Source organism: Marmota marmota, unplaced genomic scaffold (genome assembly GCF_001458135.2).
Source record: "Marmota marmota marmota unplaced genomic scaffold, marMar, whole genome shotgun sequence".
Classification (NCBI taxonomy): Eukaryota; Metazoa; Chordata; class Mammalia; order Rodentia; family Sciuridae; genus Marmota; species Marmota marmota.
In genome coordinates, this window is record NW_025999943.1 from 10,442,305 (window position 1) to 10,462,439 (window position 20,135).

Genomic DNA, 20,135 nt, shown 5'->3' on the forward strand with positions numbered 1-20,135 from the left:
TGCTTACCTCCCTGCGTTAAAGTATAAAGGAATACTAATAAATAATCTAAAATAGCATTGTGGTCATTAAATTTAAGCTGAATTAAAATATTTTATGCCACAATTTAAGGCATGAACTTGATATCAGGCTTGCTTACATGCTCATTGAAAACTGGCCTAGAGAAAATTAATGACTTTGTCTTTAGAAAAATGTCTATAAAATTCCTGGCTTTTTGACTAATTTATTAATATCAACTAGGTTTTGAAAGCTGTATATTTCCAGATTTCAACAGGATGAAATAGTCTAGTCAGTAAAACATTAGCAAGCACTTTTTCTTATGGATCCATTACCATGATGAAAAATTTAAGCCAATGTGGGGATGTAAACCTATAGTCCCAGCTAATTGTGAGGCGGAAGCAGAATTGTTTTAAGCTTAGGAATTTGGGGCCAGTCTGGGTAACATAGAAAGACCTGTTATTGAAAAACAAATTTTTTTTTTTAAATGGAAAACAACTTCCAAAAGCTAGATCTGAATAAAGAGAAAATACTCTTTCAACTTCAAAACTGTGTCACTTTTATTGAATAATTTTAAAATATAAAAATAAAACTGTCTAATGGGCTCTGAAGATTCTACATTGGCTTTTTTCATATTGAAAATATAATTTAAGAATTATCTAAACAGATTAGAAATCAGATGGCTTTGTGGGGATACAGCGCATTTGTAGAGTGCTTGCCTCACATGCAAGTTTCAATCCTTAGCATCATAAAAAAAAAATCAGATGGCTTAATTTAAATCTTTTGCTTGTTTAATTTCAAATCTTAAAAGTTCTCCAAACAGATGTTATTTATGTCTTAGAATGCCTGTTCCTTAATCCTCTACAATTTATATGAAAAAAGCAGACAAGGAGAATGTATGACACTTACTTATAAGTAGTCATTACATTATGAAATATTTTTCTACATGTATTCTTTAACCTCAGTCAGAAGCTCTGATGTTGCCTGCAAAGAGCACTGTTTAGTATTTAAAAACACATATCTGTACATATATTTATATTCCTGTGCTTAGTTTAATATATATATGGGCATCATTTTCAACATGTATGTATACAATAGGCACATATATTCATATATACGTACACAATTATTGCAATTTATGAAAAAATTATACAAGGAAATTCTATGAATATACAAACATCTTTCTTCAAAGTTCCTAAAAATGAAATTTGCACTTCACTTTTCAGTTATCTAAGATTTGGCAAATATTTTGAAAAGCTGCCAGGTCCAAAGAAATCGATGCCTGTATAATTAACACATAAGGAAATAAGACATCTTAGGTTGCAAATGAAATCTTGACAATTCCTTTGAATTTTAACAATCATGATAAGAATTAAGATCACTATGCTCTTTGGCTAAAACAAACATTTTAAAATGTTGATTCAGGATAAAGTAATATGTGAGGGTAAATCTGGAAGCTCAGTAAAAGAATGGATGGTTAAGTCTTAGATTCCTTCTTTCATTGTATTAGTATCCATATAAAAAAACCCTGGAAATTTAAATAGATGCCGATATGTTCACTTTCTATTTCATAATAGCCATTTGTCAATGTTTCTTAAGCAAGCCTATCATTCTTTTTTTAAATATAACACTATCATTTTACAACAGGAAAATATTCAAGTGAAAGCATATGCTTTGGCTTGATGCAGGGTCATTAGGCTAAAAAACCCTAATGTTCTACTTGAATATATTAAAAATAAAGGTAAGATTATACATGAATAGAATCACCTAGTCTGTCCAGATCTTAGATCTGATATGACAAAAGCAATTACCCTTGGAAGTTAAAACTTTTATTTAATGGAAAATGGTTGGCATTTTAACAAATATTCAATATTTCACTTAAAAACTAACTGCTAGATTGCAAAGATGAGTATTATCATTTTTTAAACATAAAAACATTCAAAAATTAAATATATATACTCTTATCAAGATAACTTAATTTATACTTTGTAAAACAAATAATTTTTACCATTCAGCATAAAGATATGACTAAAAGAGCAGAGTTAATTTATTGTGAGGTGGTTGTCCCAAAATCAAGAAGATCTTAGATGACAACCAAAATTTAGTGTGTGCAAAAATGGATCTAGCTATTCCCCATTACCATGGTTGGTGAAAAGAAAATGTACGTGGAGTCCTGTACACAGATACAATGACACATTTTAAGGGACTCATTTATAAACTAGGTGGACAACCAGTCTGGCAGAAAATCAAATATGAATATATAAACATCCTGTCTGAAGTGGGTAAAGGAATTGGAACTGCTTATCCAGAAAGAACAAAGATTTGGAAGAAAGCCCTCCATCACAATTAACAATAGGCAAGACTGTGACTCAAAAGGGGAGCAGACATAGACATTCATGGCTCACTTCTTCCCAGACTCCCACTTAAAATGACAGGAAAAGAAATAAAAGTGGTGAAACTCTACAACAAAGATCATGGCAGGAGGGGAACATGAGCAAATACAATTTCTAGACTAATATAAAAAAGATAAAGATGTGCTTGTATGTAAGTAGAACAAAGGAAGATAGTTACACTAAGAAAGATTCCACAGAAGTGTGTTGACTGCCCCCACAGAGTTGAGGTGAGGTTGTGGATTCAGGCCCCAGTGGCAGAGATCAGGCTGACCACAGGTCTGTTACAGAACTACTGATCACTCCATCTGTGTGAGTGGTGAAGCCTACAGGTGCTCCTCACACTCCACAACAACAAAGGAACAACCAGAAGAAAGAAGGTGTGCTTGGAAATATTAAGTAATATGTAAAAAAAAAAATTTAAAGTAAAAATAAAATAATTAAATTGGAGAGTTGGATCAAAAAGTGGAGGTTTCTCCCAGAAAGCAATGAAAACCACACACAGAAAATACTGTATCAAAGAACATAAGTTATAAGAACTTCTAAAATCCAATTAATAGAAATTCATAACTGGAGAAGGGAGTAAATTGTAAAATAATTAATAAAATAATATTTTTTCAAGTTGAAATATAAGAGGGGTCATGGAATGCTTAGGAGAAAGAAACACAAATTTAAAATGTGGTTATATAATTTCAAAATAACAAGTTAAGGAGAAAATTATAAAAATCTTCAGAAAAAAATGTAGAGCACAACAAATAACAAGGATGTGACCAACATTAGAATCATGTCAGCAACAATGCTAGTTAACGAATGGGTCACTGTTTTTAAAGTTCTGAAAGAAGATATACAAGTTATGACCTAGTTATACCTGATCTATCAAGAATGATGACAGAATTAGACCCACACAGAAAGACATTAGGGGGTTAACTGGGGATGAAATTAAGAGAAGAAAACAAAGCTGTTAAATGAGATAGAGGGTCCAGACCAGAAGAGAAATGAAGGCAAGCCCCAAGGTAACATTTAACACCAAACCAAGCCAACAACCATCTTGTAGAAACTAGAGCAGAGAAAGATTCTTGGAAGGAAAAACACCAGAAAAACCAAACTCTACAAAGAATGTAAAAGAAAGACATGCAATTGGAAACACAGTAAAAACAAATGTCATGGGCCAAATTAAAGCTGCCAGTGCAAATTAAAACAGGAAGATCATGAACTCTAGAAACAGAATAGATTCCAAGGGATAAACAGCATGGGTAAGAAGCTGAAAGACGATGAAAATATAACAAAGAAAGGCTATTTTATTCTATCAATAAGAACTATGGAGAGTAACTAGGAAATCAGAGTCATAATTCTTCCATACTGACCTGATATTTTAACCACATATAGACATCAGAGATAAACTCTGTATTTGTTCATTCATGAGAGGCAAATTTGGATTCAATATGAGGAATAATGTTATAAACCTTTATTAAAGATGTTAGAAAGTAAAGCAAATGAATCAAAACACCAGAAGAATCCAAGCAGAAATTAAATGATCACCTATATGAGACGCTATAAAAGAAGACAGGAGATTCAACCACATGCTCATTCAACAAATGACTGGAGCTTTCCTAAATCTAAAACACTTTACTACTCACTACTCACTAGGAAATATATTATTATAACAGGAAACAACAGCCTTTTTAGATGTGAGAGCTATTACCCAGGATGAAAAGTTTACTACTAACAAAGCGGAAAAAAAAGTAAAAAGAAAGAAGGCACAAGCTGGAATTTATACAACGGAAGAAATCCTAAGAAATGGTAGGTAGTTCATTTGCCCTAAATTCACTTAATTTGTGAAATAACATGAACAAATAGAAAACTTCACAACTTTTATGATAGCCTATGTTAACTTTAATACTATTATATGTTTCATAAGTATAAAGCAATACTTACAATCATTATTCTCTTTTCTAATAATATTAATTTTAAATCAATAAAGTATGATCATGAAAACACCACATTCGGGCAGTTTTATTGCATTTAAAATCTCTTACCAATCATATCCTACAGCAAAAGATGTTTCAATTACAGGAGCAATGAGTTTTGCAGCTGTCATGATGTATTTTTCTGCCATGGCTTTCCTATATCAAACAAACAAAGTTTTATTTAGAAATATGAAACATAAATAGTTAAAATTTAGCTCTTAAAATGTAAGTATAAACATCTGTCAAAGCTAACATACCACAAGAGCTTCTTAAATGATGGACAACTACACAAGAAATATGCTTGCAAGTCAGGTTAAAAAAAATACAATTTGGAAATATGACAAGCAACATGACTGCCATCTGGGTCAACAACGTTTATTCCATTTTCTGCCTGATGATGCCTTCTGACAAACTAAAGAAACAAAGAGACACTACAGAGGCAGCCTGTGTGGCTCTACTGCAGAACTTACATAACCTACAATGTGAACATGAAAGCAAATAGTAAAAATGACCACTGAAGAAATAGTGTGAAGTGAACAGCAAAAATGAATCACTACATGTTTCTTTGAATGCATATGTACATGTATGTGCACATGTATAGGCATACATATATAAAATCGTACACTGTCCCCAATACTGGAAAATGCCAAATTGTATTTCAAAGTGGACATGCCAATTTATAGTGGTAGATGAATGTTCCTTTAGTCTTTTTTTTCTTGGATTTATAAACACAAGCAGTTTTTTAAATGGACTCAAAATGTATATAACTATTATATAATCTGTATTTATTATACTATATTGTTGTGAAAACAATATTTTTCCAAGTCATTAAACACTAATTCTGTAATTTCTTTCTTTTCATTAAACATTTTGACACTCATAAATTCACATTTATAAAAAAAAGGAATAGGGATACCTTTTACTCTTTACCCTGTTTCTCCAAGGGTGAAGGTATAACATCACAACCAAGATTCTAGCATTGATACAGTGAATATATGGAGTAGTTCCATTATGTTTTCATTCCCTCATGTTATCTTCCTAGCACTCCTCTTCAACTCCTGACAAGCATTAATCTGATCTCCATTTCTCTAACATAATCTTTGGAAAAGGCTATTTTCATAAGATAATTTCCTTCAGATCCACCCAAATTATTGCCATATTAATTTCTTTTTGTTGTTGATTAACATTCCATGTTATATATCAACTGATGCAGAAAAGGCACTAGAAAAACGTCAATACTCATTCATCATAGAAACCTCCAGAAAAATAGGGACAGAATTTTTCAACTTGCTTGAACCATAAGTTTTTTTCCTTAACTGGTTAATATGACTGATATTTAATGAACCAGGCTTGTATCCTTGGAATAAACCCTACTTTTAATTTTTAAAAATGTATTCCTGAATTCTTTTTTTAAAAACAGCTTTATAAAGATATAATTCACATATCAATTTACCAATGTCAAGTCTACAATTTAATGATGTAAGTGTATTCACAGATTTGTGCAACAACCTACCCTAATAAATTTTAGAACATTTTCACAACCTTAAAAAGAAACTCAGTATCAATTAGCAGACACTTTCCTGTGCCTATCAACCACTGATCCACTTTCTGTTTTTATACCTAGTCTTTTTTTCCATTTACCATATTTTCAAGGCTCATCTGTATATAGCATATATTCCATTGTACGGATAGAACATATTTTTAAATTCATGAGTTGTTGGACATTTGGATAATTTCCACTTTTAGATACTATGAATAATGTTACTATGAATATTTGTATACAAATTGTTATGTGAACCATGTTCTAACTGCTTCAGTTTATCTACCTAGGACTAAAATTGTTGGGTCACATGATAAGTTTATGTATAAGCTCTTGAGGAAGTTCCAGTCTGTCTTCCAAAAAGTTACAGTACCATTTTATATTCTCACCATCAGCATGAAGGGGGGGGGGATACCAATTTATCTACCTTCTCACCAACATTTATTATCTGAATTTTGTATTATAATCTAATATTAGTGAAAGGTGGTATTTCATTGCAATTCTGAGTTGCAGTTCCTTAGCAGCTTCTGTGGGTTTTTCATAGAGACACTTTATCTTTTCTTGTGCCTATTCGGCATTAATGTGTCTATTTTGAAAAAAATGTCTATTCAGATCCTTTGCACATTTTTCTGAACTCCCCAAACCTCAAGTACTCATTTAGTACTACCAATAGGATTTGATGGGAAAATACAGAATAAACAGTTACATTTCATGATTAATTCAAATATTCACATTGTTTTAAAAAATGATAGAATTTTTTTTAAATAATTCTTTTAAAATAATTCTTTTAGTTGTCAATAAACCTTTATTTAATTTATTTATATGCAGTGCTGAGAATGGAACCCAGTGCTTCACCCATGCTAGGCAAGTGCTCTGGCACTGAGCCACAACCCCGGCCCAGAAAGTTAGTTTTGAAATAAAAAGAGACACAAGTTAAACATTTACAACCAGAAATATATGCAATATTTATACCTAACCTTTGCACATTTTAAACTGGATTATTAGACCATTTTTCATTGAGTCGAAAACTTACTTACATAGTTTAGAAATAAGTTCCTTCTTAGATATATGATTTGCAAGTATTTTTCTCTCATTTGGTGGGTTATATTTTCACTGTCTTGATAGTGTTGTTTGAAGGACATACATTTTTAATTTTGATGATGTACCATTTTTTTTCATCACTTGTGTTTTGTGTCATATTTAGGAAACCACTGCCTAATCCGAGGGTAATATTTAATTTTAGGTGTTTTTATATGAATTTTATAGTTTTAGCTCTCACATCTAGGTCTATGGTTCATTTTGAGGTACTTTTTGTATATGATACGTGGTGAAAGTTTTTTAAGAAAGCAGTCAATCTCATCTCACTTGCTAAATTTGTATGTCTTCTTTTATTATCCTTTTGATGTCTGCAGGATCTGTAGTGATTGTTTTATTCTCAACATTTGTAATTTTGGTCTTCTCTCTTTTTTTGTCAGTCTTGCTAGAATTTATCAATTTTTTTTTCAAAGAATCAGTTTATTTCCTCTGCAACCTTCTTGAATTCATTTATTAATTGTAATGATAGTTTTTTGGTGAACTATTACTATTAAATATGATCTAACTGTGGGTTTTTCATAGAGACACTTTATCACATTGAGGAACTTCCTTTTTACTTCTTGCTTTTTAAGATTTTTGTTTGGGTTTTTTGTAATCATGAAAGAATTTTGGATTGCACTGAATTTGCAAATAGATTTGGGGAGAAAATAGATATTTTCTATTGTTACTGTTTTCAATAAATTGTTTTTATTCCTCTATAAGCTTTCTGGATTCTGATGATATAAATGTTAGATCTTTTATTAGAAGTCCCACAGTTCCCTGGGGTACTGCTCATTTTTTTATACTGGTTCTTTTTAGTTATATATGACAGTAGAATCCATTTTAATTTAATTACATAAGCATGTCTTATTCTAATTAGGAGCCCATTTTTGTGGATATACATGATAATAAGATTCACTGTGGTGTATTCATACATGTGATTGCAAAATTATGTCAGATTTATCCCATTGTCTTTCCTTTTCCTATCCCCCATCTTTTTCCTTCATTCCCCTTTGTCTAATCCACTGAATTTATTTTATTCCCTTCCCCCGCATTGTGGGTTAGCTTCCACATATCATTTAAAACATTTGACCTTTGGCTTTTAGGGACTGACTTATTTCACTTAGCATAATAGTCTTCAGATACATCCATTTACTGGCATATGTCATAAAGAAATTCTTCTTAATGGCTGAGTCACACTCATACATTGCTGGTGAAACTGAAAATTGGTGCAATTATTCTGGGAAGCAGTATGGAGATTCCTAAAAAAACTAGGAATGGAACCACCATTTGACCCAGTTATCTCACTACTGAGTATATGCCCAAGGATTTTAAATCATTTTATTTTTTTTAGTCTAGTTCCACTCTACAGATTAGACTAGGTAATTTTTGTTTTCTATATTCCAGTTCACTCTTTCCCCTATCCCCTCTATTCTATCAATGGGTCTATCCATGGACCTTCGATTATCATATTTTTCAGTTCTAAAATTTCCATGTGCTGCTTGTTTATATCTTCTATTTCTTTGCTGAGATTCTGTTTGTTTTCTGAAGCTTTCTATTTTTTCCATGTTTTAAGCATGCTTATAACTGTTTATTGAAGCCTTTTTATCATGGTTGTTTTAAAAATCTGCCAGATAATTCTAACATCTTTGTCATCTTAATGTTGCCATATAGCAATTCTCTTTTTTAATTTAGTTCAAGTTTTCCTGGGTTTTCTGAGGGGGTATAACAAGTGATTCCTGATGGAGATTTGGACACTTTTATTATGAGAATCTGGACTATTTTAGCTGGTTTTCTTGGCACCATTCTAACACAAACAGGAAGGTGAAAGTGCAAGTCTAGATTCCCCACAAAGACCCCTGAATCGGGTAGGGGGGTGGGTGGATGGGGGGTATAGCTTCCTGCTTCTGCTGTGCAGGGTGGAAGTTCCTGCTACATGGTCTCTACTAAGACCCTGGTGAGAAACCTTGTTATCACTTGGCAAGATTAAAGGCTCCACTCTCCACTATACCTCCCTCCTTCAACATCACCCTAGGAAAGACTGGTAGGGATACTTCATTACTGCTGAGAGGGGTAGAATTCAGACTGTCCATACGGCATCCACTGACAACAAAGAGGAATGGGATTTGTTAATAGTCTTTGAGGATGACAGTCCTGGTCCCCTGCCTAGCCTTTTCTGATATTATCCTTGTGGGGTATTGAGGTGCTTTTCTTATAGCACAGCCTCACAAAGGTGTGAGTCTAGGTTTACTTTATTCAGATTTTGCTGGTGTCGGTGGGAGTGCAGCCAATTCTTTCCGTGGTATTTCTCTAAAAGTTGTCTATCTTGCTAGTCTACCCCCTGTCCTGGTTTGTTTGCTAGAGAAAACAGGCTTTTCTTAAGATTTTTTTTTTTTCTTTTTTTAAGAGCACCTATAAGGATTTTCTGATTGCCAGTTCTTTAGCTCCAAGTCTGGGATGTTCATTGCATCCCCAGGACCCTTGCTGATCTGTCCTCCTCTTTCTGCCTTTCTTGTATTTGCTTTACATATAACTTCCAGAGTTTTTAGTTGTACTTAATGAGAAGAATACAAAAAAGGGCTGGGATTGTGGCTCAGCGGTAGAGTTCTCGCCTAGCACATGCAAGGTGCTGGGTTCGATCCTCAGCATCACATAAAAAATACAAAAATGTATGCCTATTTTATCTTTCCAGAAGCCTCTCTTCAATTTAAAACTAATTCTTAAAGATTACTGCCCTCCATACATAAAATGAAGTATTATAAAAAGGAAGGAGATCTCGATACATACTACAACATGAATGAACCTTGAGGACACTATGCTAAGTGCAAAAAGCCAGTCACAAAAAGAAAAAAAAAAAATGTGAGATTCAACTTACATTAGAACACTCAAAATCATAGAGAGCAGAATAGTATTGCTAAGGGATGGAATGTGGGAGCAAAAAATGGGGAGCTATTGCTTAATAGGTAAGAGTTTCAGTTCTGCAAGATGAAGAAAGTCCTCAAGATCAGTCACATAATAGTGTGAATGTACTTAACACTTCAGATGATAAATTTTATGTTATATATTTTACCACAATTAAAAGAAAATAATTAAGGGCTTTCTACCATGTAATGTACTCCTAATTTATCTACTGCATGTTCACTAAATTTAAAATTTTCAAAATGAGATAGGGTTTGAGAGATACAGAAAAAAGAAAAATCTGAGTCTCAAAAGAAAACCACGGGATACAGAAAAAGATACGACCAGTCTCAAAAGAAAAATGTTCACAAACCACAAGAATACGAAATAAGCAACTTTTTTTTTTTTTTCCTTTTTAGGTGCTGGTGATTGAACCCATGGCTACTTTACCATCAGACTATATCCCCAGCCATTTAAAAAAATAATAATTTTTAATTTTTATTTTTGCAGTGCTGGGGATCAAACTCAGGGCCTCATGCATGTTAGATAAGCACTTAATCATGAAGCTACATTCCTAGCTCTATTTAACTTCCTGAGTTACTGGGATCACAGGTGTGATTAGATAAACAACTCTTTTTTAAACTCTTTTTTTTTGGGGGGGGGTGTCACTGGGGATTTAATTCAGGGGCACTCAATTGCTGAACCACATTCCCAGACCTATTTTGTATTTTATTTAGAGCCAGAGTCGCACTGAGTTGCTCAGCACCTGAACTCACAATCCTCCTGCCTCACTCTCCATAGCCGCTGGGATCATAGACTAGGCACCACTGCACCTAGCTTAAACTCTTCATTAAGAAAGCAACTCTTGATAATCCAGCCCAATCTCTTGCCTACAAAAAGTTTCATGATATGAGGGCAATGCCCAAGTACTAGAAATATTGGCACAAAACTGCATAATTCTATCCTGACTCCACCTTTAGTCCGGTTTCTAGTTACTATCTCTCTATAAAAATTAATAACCAAGACCAAGGGGTTGCTGATTTCTCATTCTCAAAATATGGCCCACATTCTCCCTTGAATGTATATTCCTTGCTTTACCAAAAGGGTCTCACTCTCAATACAGCCTCCATTCTCCCTGAATGTACCTCTGCTTTCCTAAATAAATCTCTGTTTGTGCCTCTAACAGATGCATCCTTAAATTCATGTTTGTCAAGAGCCCCCACTCAATTTTGAGTTGAGGTACTCCTCTCCAAAAACTCCTTGGACTTTCTCCAGTGATAAAATTATACTTGGCAGAGACCAAGTACATGTGATATTGTGATAGAAATATATTTGGTATTCATTCTGGTGCCTGGCAAAGAGCTCTTGGAATCTTCTGAATGATGGAAGTGCCTTTTGTTAATTATAATGAGCCCCTTTTAACCATACTTGACTTTATGTTAATGAGGTGACTTCATATTAGCCCATAGAAAGTTTCAAAATGGGGCTTGGTTGCCACTGGAATCAACCATACATATGATCGAAGAGTTGGAACTTTCAGTCCCACCCCTCAACCTCCAGAGGGAAGAGGGGTTAGAGACTAAGTTTCATCATCAAAGGCTAATGATATCATCAGTCTTGCCTATATATATATTGAACCTCAGTATAGAAGACCTCCAAGATGGGGAACACATGGAGGTACTAGGAGGGTGGCACACCTGGAGAGGATATGGACACTCTCATACCCTGCCCCATTCATCTCTTCCATTTGGTTATTCCTGAGTTACATTCTTTTTTTTTTTCCGGATTCACTGGGGATTGAACTCAGAGGCACTCAACCACTGAGCCACATCCCCAGCCTTATTTTGTATTTTATTTAGAGACAGGGTCTCAATGAGTTGCTCAGTGTCTCACTTTTTGCTGAGGCTGGCTTTGAACTCTTGATCTTCCTGCCTCAGCCTCCCAATCTGCTGGTATTACAGTTATGCGCCACCACACCTGGCTCTGAATTGCATTCTTTATAATAAACTGGTAAATAAAAACAAAGTGTTTTCCTGAGTTCCATAAGCTCTTGCAGTAAATTACTGAACTCAAGGAGGAGGTGGTAGAAATCCCTAATTTATAGTCTGTTGATCAGAAGTACAGGAAGCCCTGGGTTTGTAACTGGTATCTGTAGTCAGGAGTGGACTCTGAATAAACTCTGAGTAGTTAGTGTCAGAACTGAATTGTTGGACATTCAGTTGGTAACTGAATGTTGGATCATTTATTCTTGATGTGGGAAAACCCCCTATATTTGGTGAAGGAAGTACAAACAGATTATAGTTCCATATTAAAGGAAGAAAAGAATGAAGTAAATATATATTTTTTTCTCTCAGTCTTGGTATTTAATTGGGAGGCATAACAAAAATATGTAAGGACATAATTTTTTAAATAATGGTGATATAAACCAAATTCCAATATTATACCAAATGCAGAGAGAAAGAGTAGGAATAAGTAAGTAAGAATATTGGGATCAGTATGAGAACTGAGATTATTTTGAAGGAGAAAAAGGAATCCAAAAAGTACTGAAATGGTAAAACAACAACACTATTTAAGAAATATATTGAATAAAACAAATTTTGTAAGAAACAATAAAATGCATATTCGATCACTTTAGAGAAATTAAAACTTCACTATCAAGAACCCAAAATATTACCTTTCACGTTCCATTTGCCTGAGATGATCATTTTTTATAGCTTCAATCACTAGGTTTGTATGGGGATCATCCTGAGAAAAGCAATTGAAAGAAAAAATTCAGAAGTAAATGCTAAAAACTTGAATTTGTAATCAAAATCCCAACTAATTGTATAAAATGGAGAGTAAATAAATCTTTCAAAAATATTTTCCCTAATAAAATGCATTTCTTTTTCCTTTTCTTACTTCCGATCACCTATTACATTCTCTAAGGAGCTAGAATACATTCTGAACAGCTGCTACAAGGGTCAGGCTAGAAAGAACAGGAACACAGAGAAGCTGTGGTTGTTAGTATAAATACATGATGTTATAAATTTAAAACTCAAATATATATGCTTTCATGATTATCAACTCCTTAGTATAATCCATGCCGTTATTTCCAGTTGATAATACAGACAGGAGTTCAGGATGTCAATAATACAGCACTCGCCTAGCATGCACAAGTCCCTGGGTTCAATCCCTAACACTGCAAAAATATTTTAAAATGTGACTTTTTCACAACATAGATTCTTTTTTTTTTTGCAATATGAAAATAATACATAATTAACATTTACCTAGCGCTTACTATGTTCAAGGTATGATTTTAAGCATTTTGTAAATTTAATCCTTATAACACTACAAGGTAGGTCATTATAATTAGTACCATTTTATACATAAAGGACCTGAGGCACAAGGAAGGAGACGGAAGAATAGAATGGTGAAACTAGGCATATGGCTTGAGTCTACATTGTCTATGAAACTAAAGATATTATGCCATTTTAACCTATAAATATAGGCGATTTAACATTTTGACTTACATAAAATTTACATATAAAAATCTGGAAAATGTTTTTAAAGTGTTAAAAAAAATCTAATTGCCCAGAATATAATTGAGTATTCTTTCAGTTTCTGTTCATGTGTAGGTGTGTATCTATCTGTACTTTTTCACCTAACACTATATAATATTCCCCTAGACTTTTAAAAATAAGACTTTTGAGAGCTGTATTTTGCTTTACTCTCAAATAAAGATAAGGAATTAATTTTTTTTCCACTGTTGACATAGTTAGTACAGATTTTTTTAGGTTTCTCTGCTTAACAATGATTTTTTTTTTTTTTAACCAGTGATTGAATTTAGGGGTGCTTAACCACTGTGCCACTATCTAGCCCCCCCACCACTTTTAAATTTTTTTATTTTGAGACAGGGTCTTGCTAAGTTAATTAGGGCCTTGCTTAGTTGCTGAGGCGGGTTTTGAACTTGAGATCCTCCTGCTTCAGCCTCCTAAGCTACTGGTATTACAGGCATGTGCCACCACACCTGGCTTAACAATGATTTTTAAAACATCAAAGGATTTTAGGTTCCATAGTCAAGATGTTACTTTCAATGAATGACATTATTATTTTTAATACAATTCTTTTAGTTTTGACTAAAACTGTGCAGTATGTTTTAACCAAAATCTCTAGCCCTATTTCAATAGATCTAACTGAAATAACAAATTAAATATATCAGTGATAAAAAACATTAATATAGGTCTGTAAAAAACTCAAGAAGTCATCAATTCTAACTTGCTCATTTCTAGAAACAGGAAAACACAGTTAAGTAGGAGATGGCTTTTTCTTTTTAAGTATTTTTTTTTTTTTTAGTTGTAGATGAACACAATACCTTTATTTTATTTTATTATTATTTTTTTTAATGTGGTGCCTGGGATTGAACCCAGTGCCTCATGCATGCTAGGCAAGCGCTCTACCACTTTTAAATACTTAAAAAGAAAAATGTCTTTTTCTTTTTAAGTATTTTTTTTAGTTGTAGATGGACACGATACCTTTATTTTATTTACTTATTTATTTTTATATGGTGCCAGGGATTGAACCCAGTGCCTCACGCATGCTAGACAAGCGCTCTACCACTGAGCCACAATCTCAGCCCCTTTAACTTTTTCATACTCACACTTGGTGAAATATATTTATCATCTTCATCAATTTCTAACGGAACAGCAATCAATTTTTGGAATGCCTTCTTCATTTTTTCTCGGTCTCCAATGGCAAAATAACTAAGAATTAGGTTGAAGCCTGCTTTCAGATTTGGTGCCATGCTCATTATATGCTCAAATGAATTAATGGCATCTGAATATTGACCAGTTTTAATAAATGTAACACCAATATTCTGCATTATTTTAATCCTAAACAAAAATAAACATAGATTAGCATTAAAAGTTTGAATTCTTCAGTATGGCATTCAAGCCATTCCTGTTTTTCTTTTTCATTTTATTTCTTTTTTATTTTATTAAAGCCTTATTATAGTATAGTATACATAATATACATACCAAAAAGTTTGCTTATTATTTAAGTATGTGATTCAATGATTACTTCTATATTTACACTGTTGTGGAACTATAACCACATATTTATTTTAAGTCATTTCTACTACCTTAAAAAGAAAACCTGTGCTTATTAATAGTCATTCTCCATTCTGTTAGCCATAGGAAACCATTAATCTACTTTCTGTTTTTTCTAAGCATTGTATATAAGTGGAATTGCATGATATGTAATACTCTGTGTTAGCATAATCCTTCCGCAGTTCCTCCATATTGCAGCAAGTATCAGTACTTTGCTCCTTTTGTATTGTCAAATAGTATTCTATACTATGGATATATACTGTATTTTACTTAACCATCACCAACTTGATAGCTCTTTCAGTTATTTACACTTTTTGGCTATTATGATTAATGCTATTATGAACATTTGTGTATAAACCTTTGTGATAACAAACTTTCATCTCTTGGACATACACCTAAAAATGGAATTGCTGGTCATATAATATGTTTAACTTTTAAGAAAATACCCAAGTATTTTCCAAAGTAGCTGCACCATTTTACATATGTAATATATAAGGTTTCAGATTTCCCATGATCTTCATACATACTTGCTATTTTCTATCATTTTGAATAGAGCCATCCTACAGGATGTGATCTGACCTTATTTCCAACTACTCTGACATGAACCTACTGTTTCAACAAATTTATTCAAAATTAGTTTATCAGATCACAAATAATTACTCATCTCATAGCATTCTTTTTTCTGGAATGTTGTCCCTTTTGTCACTTAAGTAACCTATCTCAAGTATACCTATTTCAAAAAGTCTTCCTTTCTTTCTTTCTTTTTTGTTTTTTTTTGGTATGGGGGATTGAACCCAAGGGCGCTCAACCACTGAGTCATATCCCCAACGCCCCCTTTTAATTTTTTTTGTAGCTGTAGATGGACAGAATGCCTTTATTTATTTTTATGTGGTGCTAAGGATCGAGCCCAATGCCTTACAAATGCTAGGCACTGAGCTATAGACTCAGCCCTTTTTTATATTTTACTTAGAGAAAGGGTCCCACTAAGTTGCTTAGGGCCTTGTTAAGTTGCTGAGGCTGGCTCTGAACTCACAATCTTCCTGCCTCAGCCTCCTGAACTGCTTGGATTACAGGCATGTGTCACTGTACCTGGCTGAGTCTTTCTTGACCACTATTATTTTCAATATTTATTCCCTTGGCTGAATTAATACAGTACCATTGTCTCAACTATTGATTATTAAGTATGGAAATGCCACCTAATATTATTATCTTTTTCTAAAATGCTCAAATTCTTGGTCTCACCTGGATTAAAAGTACCTCAAGCCTACTGTCATGTATAATTAAAAAGAATTAAAAAAAAAAAATTTTTTTTAAGTACCTAAAGGGGGCTGGGGCTGGGGCTCACCGGTAGAGCGCTCACCTACCATATGCGAGGCCCTAGGTTCAATCCTCAGCACCATATAAAAAAAAAATAAATAAAATAAAGATATTGTGTCCAACTACAATTTAAAAAAAATAAAGTACCTAAAGGGTACATTGTGTCTTATAAGCTAGATTTTGCTGATGATAATTAAATACCATGCAAAATTCAAAACCAAATGATTATAAATAAATTGTCACAGAGGAAATGTCCCCTGTTCCTAGGGGAAATCATTACCTGTAAACATACTGTGTCTGAATATAATAGAAAATATTGTGGGAATATGAAGTATTCCAACATCCTCCCTCCTCTTCTAAGAATCAAAAATAATCCCATCCTTTCACTACCTCACTCTCAAAATATAGAAACAAAGTGAGGTAGTTCTAAATTTCTAGACTTGTTTTCTAATCTGATACATTCTGTAGAAATGCTATTCTGATTATTTGTTGACATTAATTTGTATCATCGTACTAACGGCTTGCAGAGTGAATCTCTATATTGGTCAATTAGCTTAGTTTTATTTCACTTGATCACAAACTATGCATTTAATCTTTAACTTGTCACTATACAAGTGTACACAAGTACTCACAAGTGAATAAAACAAAATATTTCACAGATAACACAAATCCAATAACTCTCATATATAAACACTTCAAAATGTTTAACCACTAACCAAAGATCAGAACATCTATCTTGTTTCTGAAAAACAACAACTTAAATTTTACAGTAATCTTGGTGATTGCTTACCTCATTTCTTTATGAACACTTGGGATTTGGTCTAAGGCCATTCGGTAGAACTTAATGGCTTTGGAATAATTTCTTTGTTTTAAGTAAATATTTCCCATATTCACTTTCAGTCTCCCTAATTAAAAAAAAAGAATGTATAATATTCTTATTTTTGCACTTTTTCTATGATATTGTAGATGATCTTAATTCATATTCTCTGATGTTCTTAAGTTATAAAGTTTTAGACATTACCTAAAAATCTAATTTTAAAATAGTTATACTGTTTCATGTATTCAAACATTAGTTTCTGAGAGGCAATGAAACTTAAGATAGTAGATGTCTGAAAGTATGGTTGGAAAGAAAATGACTTACATTATAAAACTGAAAGTATATTCTGCTAAAAAAAAAAAGTGAGACTATATGGCATTTTAAAATTAGACTAAAAAATGTCACACACATTTTAATATGATGTTAAAAAGAAATGATATTCTGATAAACTTTAATATTGCAACTAAAAATTTATATAATAAAAATGCTAAATATAAACTCTAGTCTATTGGGACATATTTACAGATGGCAAAGCATATTCTATGGGGATGCCATGGCTCATTCTACCTGTGGTAACAGAACACATTTTTTGTTTACCATTATGTAACATACTTCATACCAACCATATTTCTTCATTTGTATTTGTATGGATTTTCACATACAGTATCTCTAAGAAGGATACCTCATCATAAATACAAATTTGCTTAGAGCATAGATCATTTCATTATAAGGAAGCATAAAGTAGGCAGATATAAATTAACACTACAAAAGAGTTATGCCTATTGGCAAAACTGATTATACACCTACCTGCATTGCTAAACATCTTGTTTTTCACTATAACTTGATATGTGTTTAGTGCTTCTGCATACATTTCATTAGCTGAATACTGACTGGCCAAGTTGAAAAGAACCTAAGGAAGAAACAATGGCAAAAAGACATAATGATTATATTAGGTCCTGTTCACTTCTGATCTGTCTAGAGATTTAAATCATACAACAAAAGCTGCTTATATCAAGATATTCAACCAATTTAGAAATATCTTACATCCAAATAAGCCACAACATTAAGAGATAAACAGCTGTCCTCTATACATTTCACTTAATTTTCTATGTACTCTATTTTAACTAGTATTTGCCATCCATTAATAGCTGAAAGACCCACAAAGAATAAATGTATATTGTTAATGTTGCTGGTGATAAAGGAAATAAGCAAGATAAATGGATTCTCTTTGTAAATATAAACTAAATGTCCCATGGAAATATCTTTTTTTTAATATTTATTTTTTTAATTATAGGTGGACACGATATCTTTACTTTTTTATTTTTATGTGGTGCTGAGGATAGAACCCAGTGCCTCATGAATGCGAGGCGAACGCTCTCCCCTGAGCCAGAATCCCAGCCCCCCTGGAAATATCCCTAAAGTATACCAGGGAAGAATTTGCATAGTAACAGCTTTATATACAAAATGATAACTAAAGTCATCAAAGATAGTATTTTATGTACCTACAGGTAAAAAAATTATCACAATAATTTATTGCCTGAAGATCTCATGGAATTTAAAAAAACTAACTAGTAAATATCTAGTATTTTAAAATTTCAAATTCCCCCTTTTAAATTAGTTTAGTATATGAAGACTTTGCCCACTGACAAGGAATTTTTATACAAGGAATTCTTTTCAGAATAAATGTTTTGCTAGAAATTAAATATATTTTCACTACCCTCACAAAGCATTATCTTATTTATTTGAAATCCTTGAAAATCACTGATCCAAATGTCTACATTACAATCTCATTAAGATAACCACCCTGATTGAGCATAAATATTAAAAGTCTTCAGGGCTGGGGATGTGGCTCAAGCGGTAGCATGCTCGCCTGGCATGCGTGCGGCTCGGGTTCGATCCTCAGCACCACATACAAACAAAGATGTTGTGTCCGCCGAGAACTAAAAAATAAAATAAATATTAAAAAAAAAAAAGTCTTCAAGCTATTGGATGGTGGGTTTACAATTACTAACTATTAAAAAACAATTAATTGAATAATTTAATAAGAGATCTTTGTACAAACTAAAAATGAGTGTCTCATGAATTAAAGATTATTATGTATTTGATTCTGGTACCTAAAAAAAAATCTGATTTTAACAATAAAAGATAAGGCAAGGACTGTGGTTGTAGCTCAGTGGTAGAGTGCTTACTTAGCACATGTAAGGCACTGGGTTCGATCCTAAGCACCACATAAAAAATAAATAAATAGGGCTGGGGTTGTGGCTCAGTGGCAGAATGCTTGCCTAACACAAGCAAGGCCCTGGGTTCGATCCGCAGTACCACATAAAAATAAATAAAGGCATAAAAACAAATAAAATAAAGTTTAAATAACACTACACATATATTTTTTTAAAAAAAGAGATAAAGCAAAAAGAAAAAAAAGATGTTAGTGGGGAGGGAAGGACACAGAAAGGTTATTTAACAGGTACAATGTTTTAGGTAGAAGTAAGAAATTCTGGCATGTTACTGAACAGTAGGGTGGCTACAGGTAATGATAATATATTGTATATTTTAAAAAGCTAGAAGAAAGAAGTTTGGATGTTTTTACCATAAAGAAATGATAAATGTTTGAGGCCAATGTGCTTAATCTGATTAAACACTACACAATGTACACATGTATCAAAATATCACATGGTACACCATTAAAATTGTACAATTTTTATATTTTTATGTATCAGTGAACAAAGTTTTAAAAATATGTAAAATAAAAAAGGCTTTTGGAATCCATAAATCTTGGCCAAAATAATTTTCTTTGCAGGTATTTCTATACTTACGGAGTACGTTAAATCCAAATTGATATTTTCTGGAGTTGTAACTTGTTCCCGTTGTCTCACCAGGACTCTCTCTTTTCTTCCTGCATCTTTTGCCTTTTCTAAGGCCTGAAATCAGATTTACACTTTTTAAAATAATTTCTGGGCATTTATCAACTTTCATTCATTTGGGAATTATCAACATGAAGCTTGGCCGAATTCATTTTCCAACCTCAGATTCCCCAGGATGCTTCTCTACTTGAA

The 20,135-nt window shown here is 32.9% G+C and overlaps 1 protein-coding gene across 12 annotated transcripts in view; it reads right to left on the reverse strand.

Moving 5' to 3' along the window:
- Positions 1 to 20,135, reverse strand: part of Ift88 (intraflagellar transport 88) — a 123,741-nt gene that overhangs the window by 80,473 nt on the left and 23,133 nt on the right. For all 12 annotated transcript variants that reach the window (XR_007346969.1, XM_015499344.2, XM_048801429.1 and 9 more), the window contains 6 exons: positions 19,896 to 20,000; positions 17,890 to 17,992; positions 17,056 to 17,170; positions 14,501 to 14,732; positions 12,539 to 12,609; positions 4,422 to 4,508 (listed from right to left, as the gene is read on the reverse strand). Coding sequence is in view for 11 of the 12 variants with exons in the window: in XM_015499344.2 (XP_015354830.1) it covers positions 4,422 to 4,508; positions 12,539 to 12,609; positions 14,501 to 14,732; positions 17,056 to 17,170; positions 17,890 to 17,992; positions 19,896 to 20,000 (713 nt within the window). In the remaining variant the exon portion in view is untranslated. The remainder of the gene's footprint in view (positions 1 to 4,421; positions 4,509 to 12,538; positions 12,610 to 14,500; positions 14,733 to 17,055; positions 17,171 to 17,889; positions 17,993 to 19,895; positions 20,001 to 20,135) is intronic.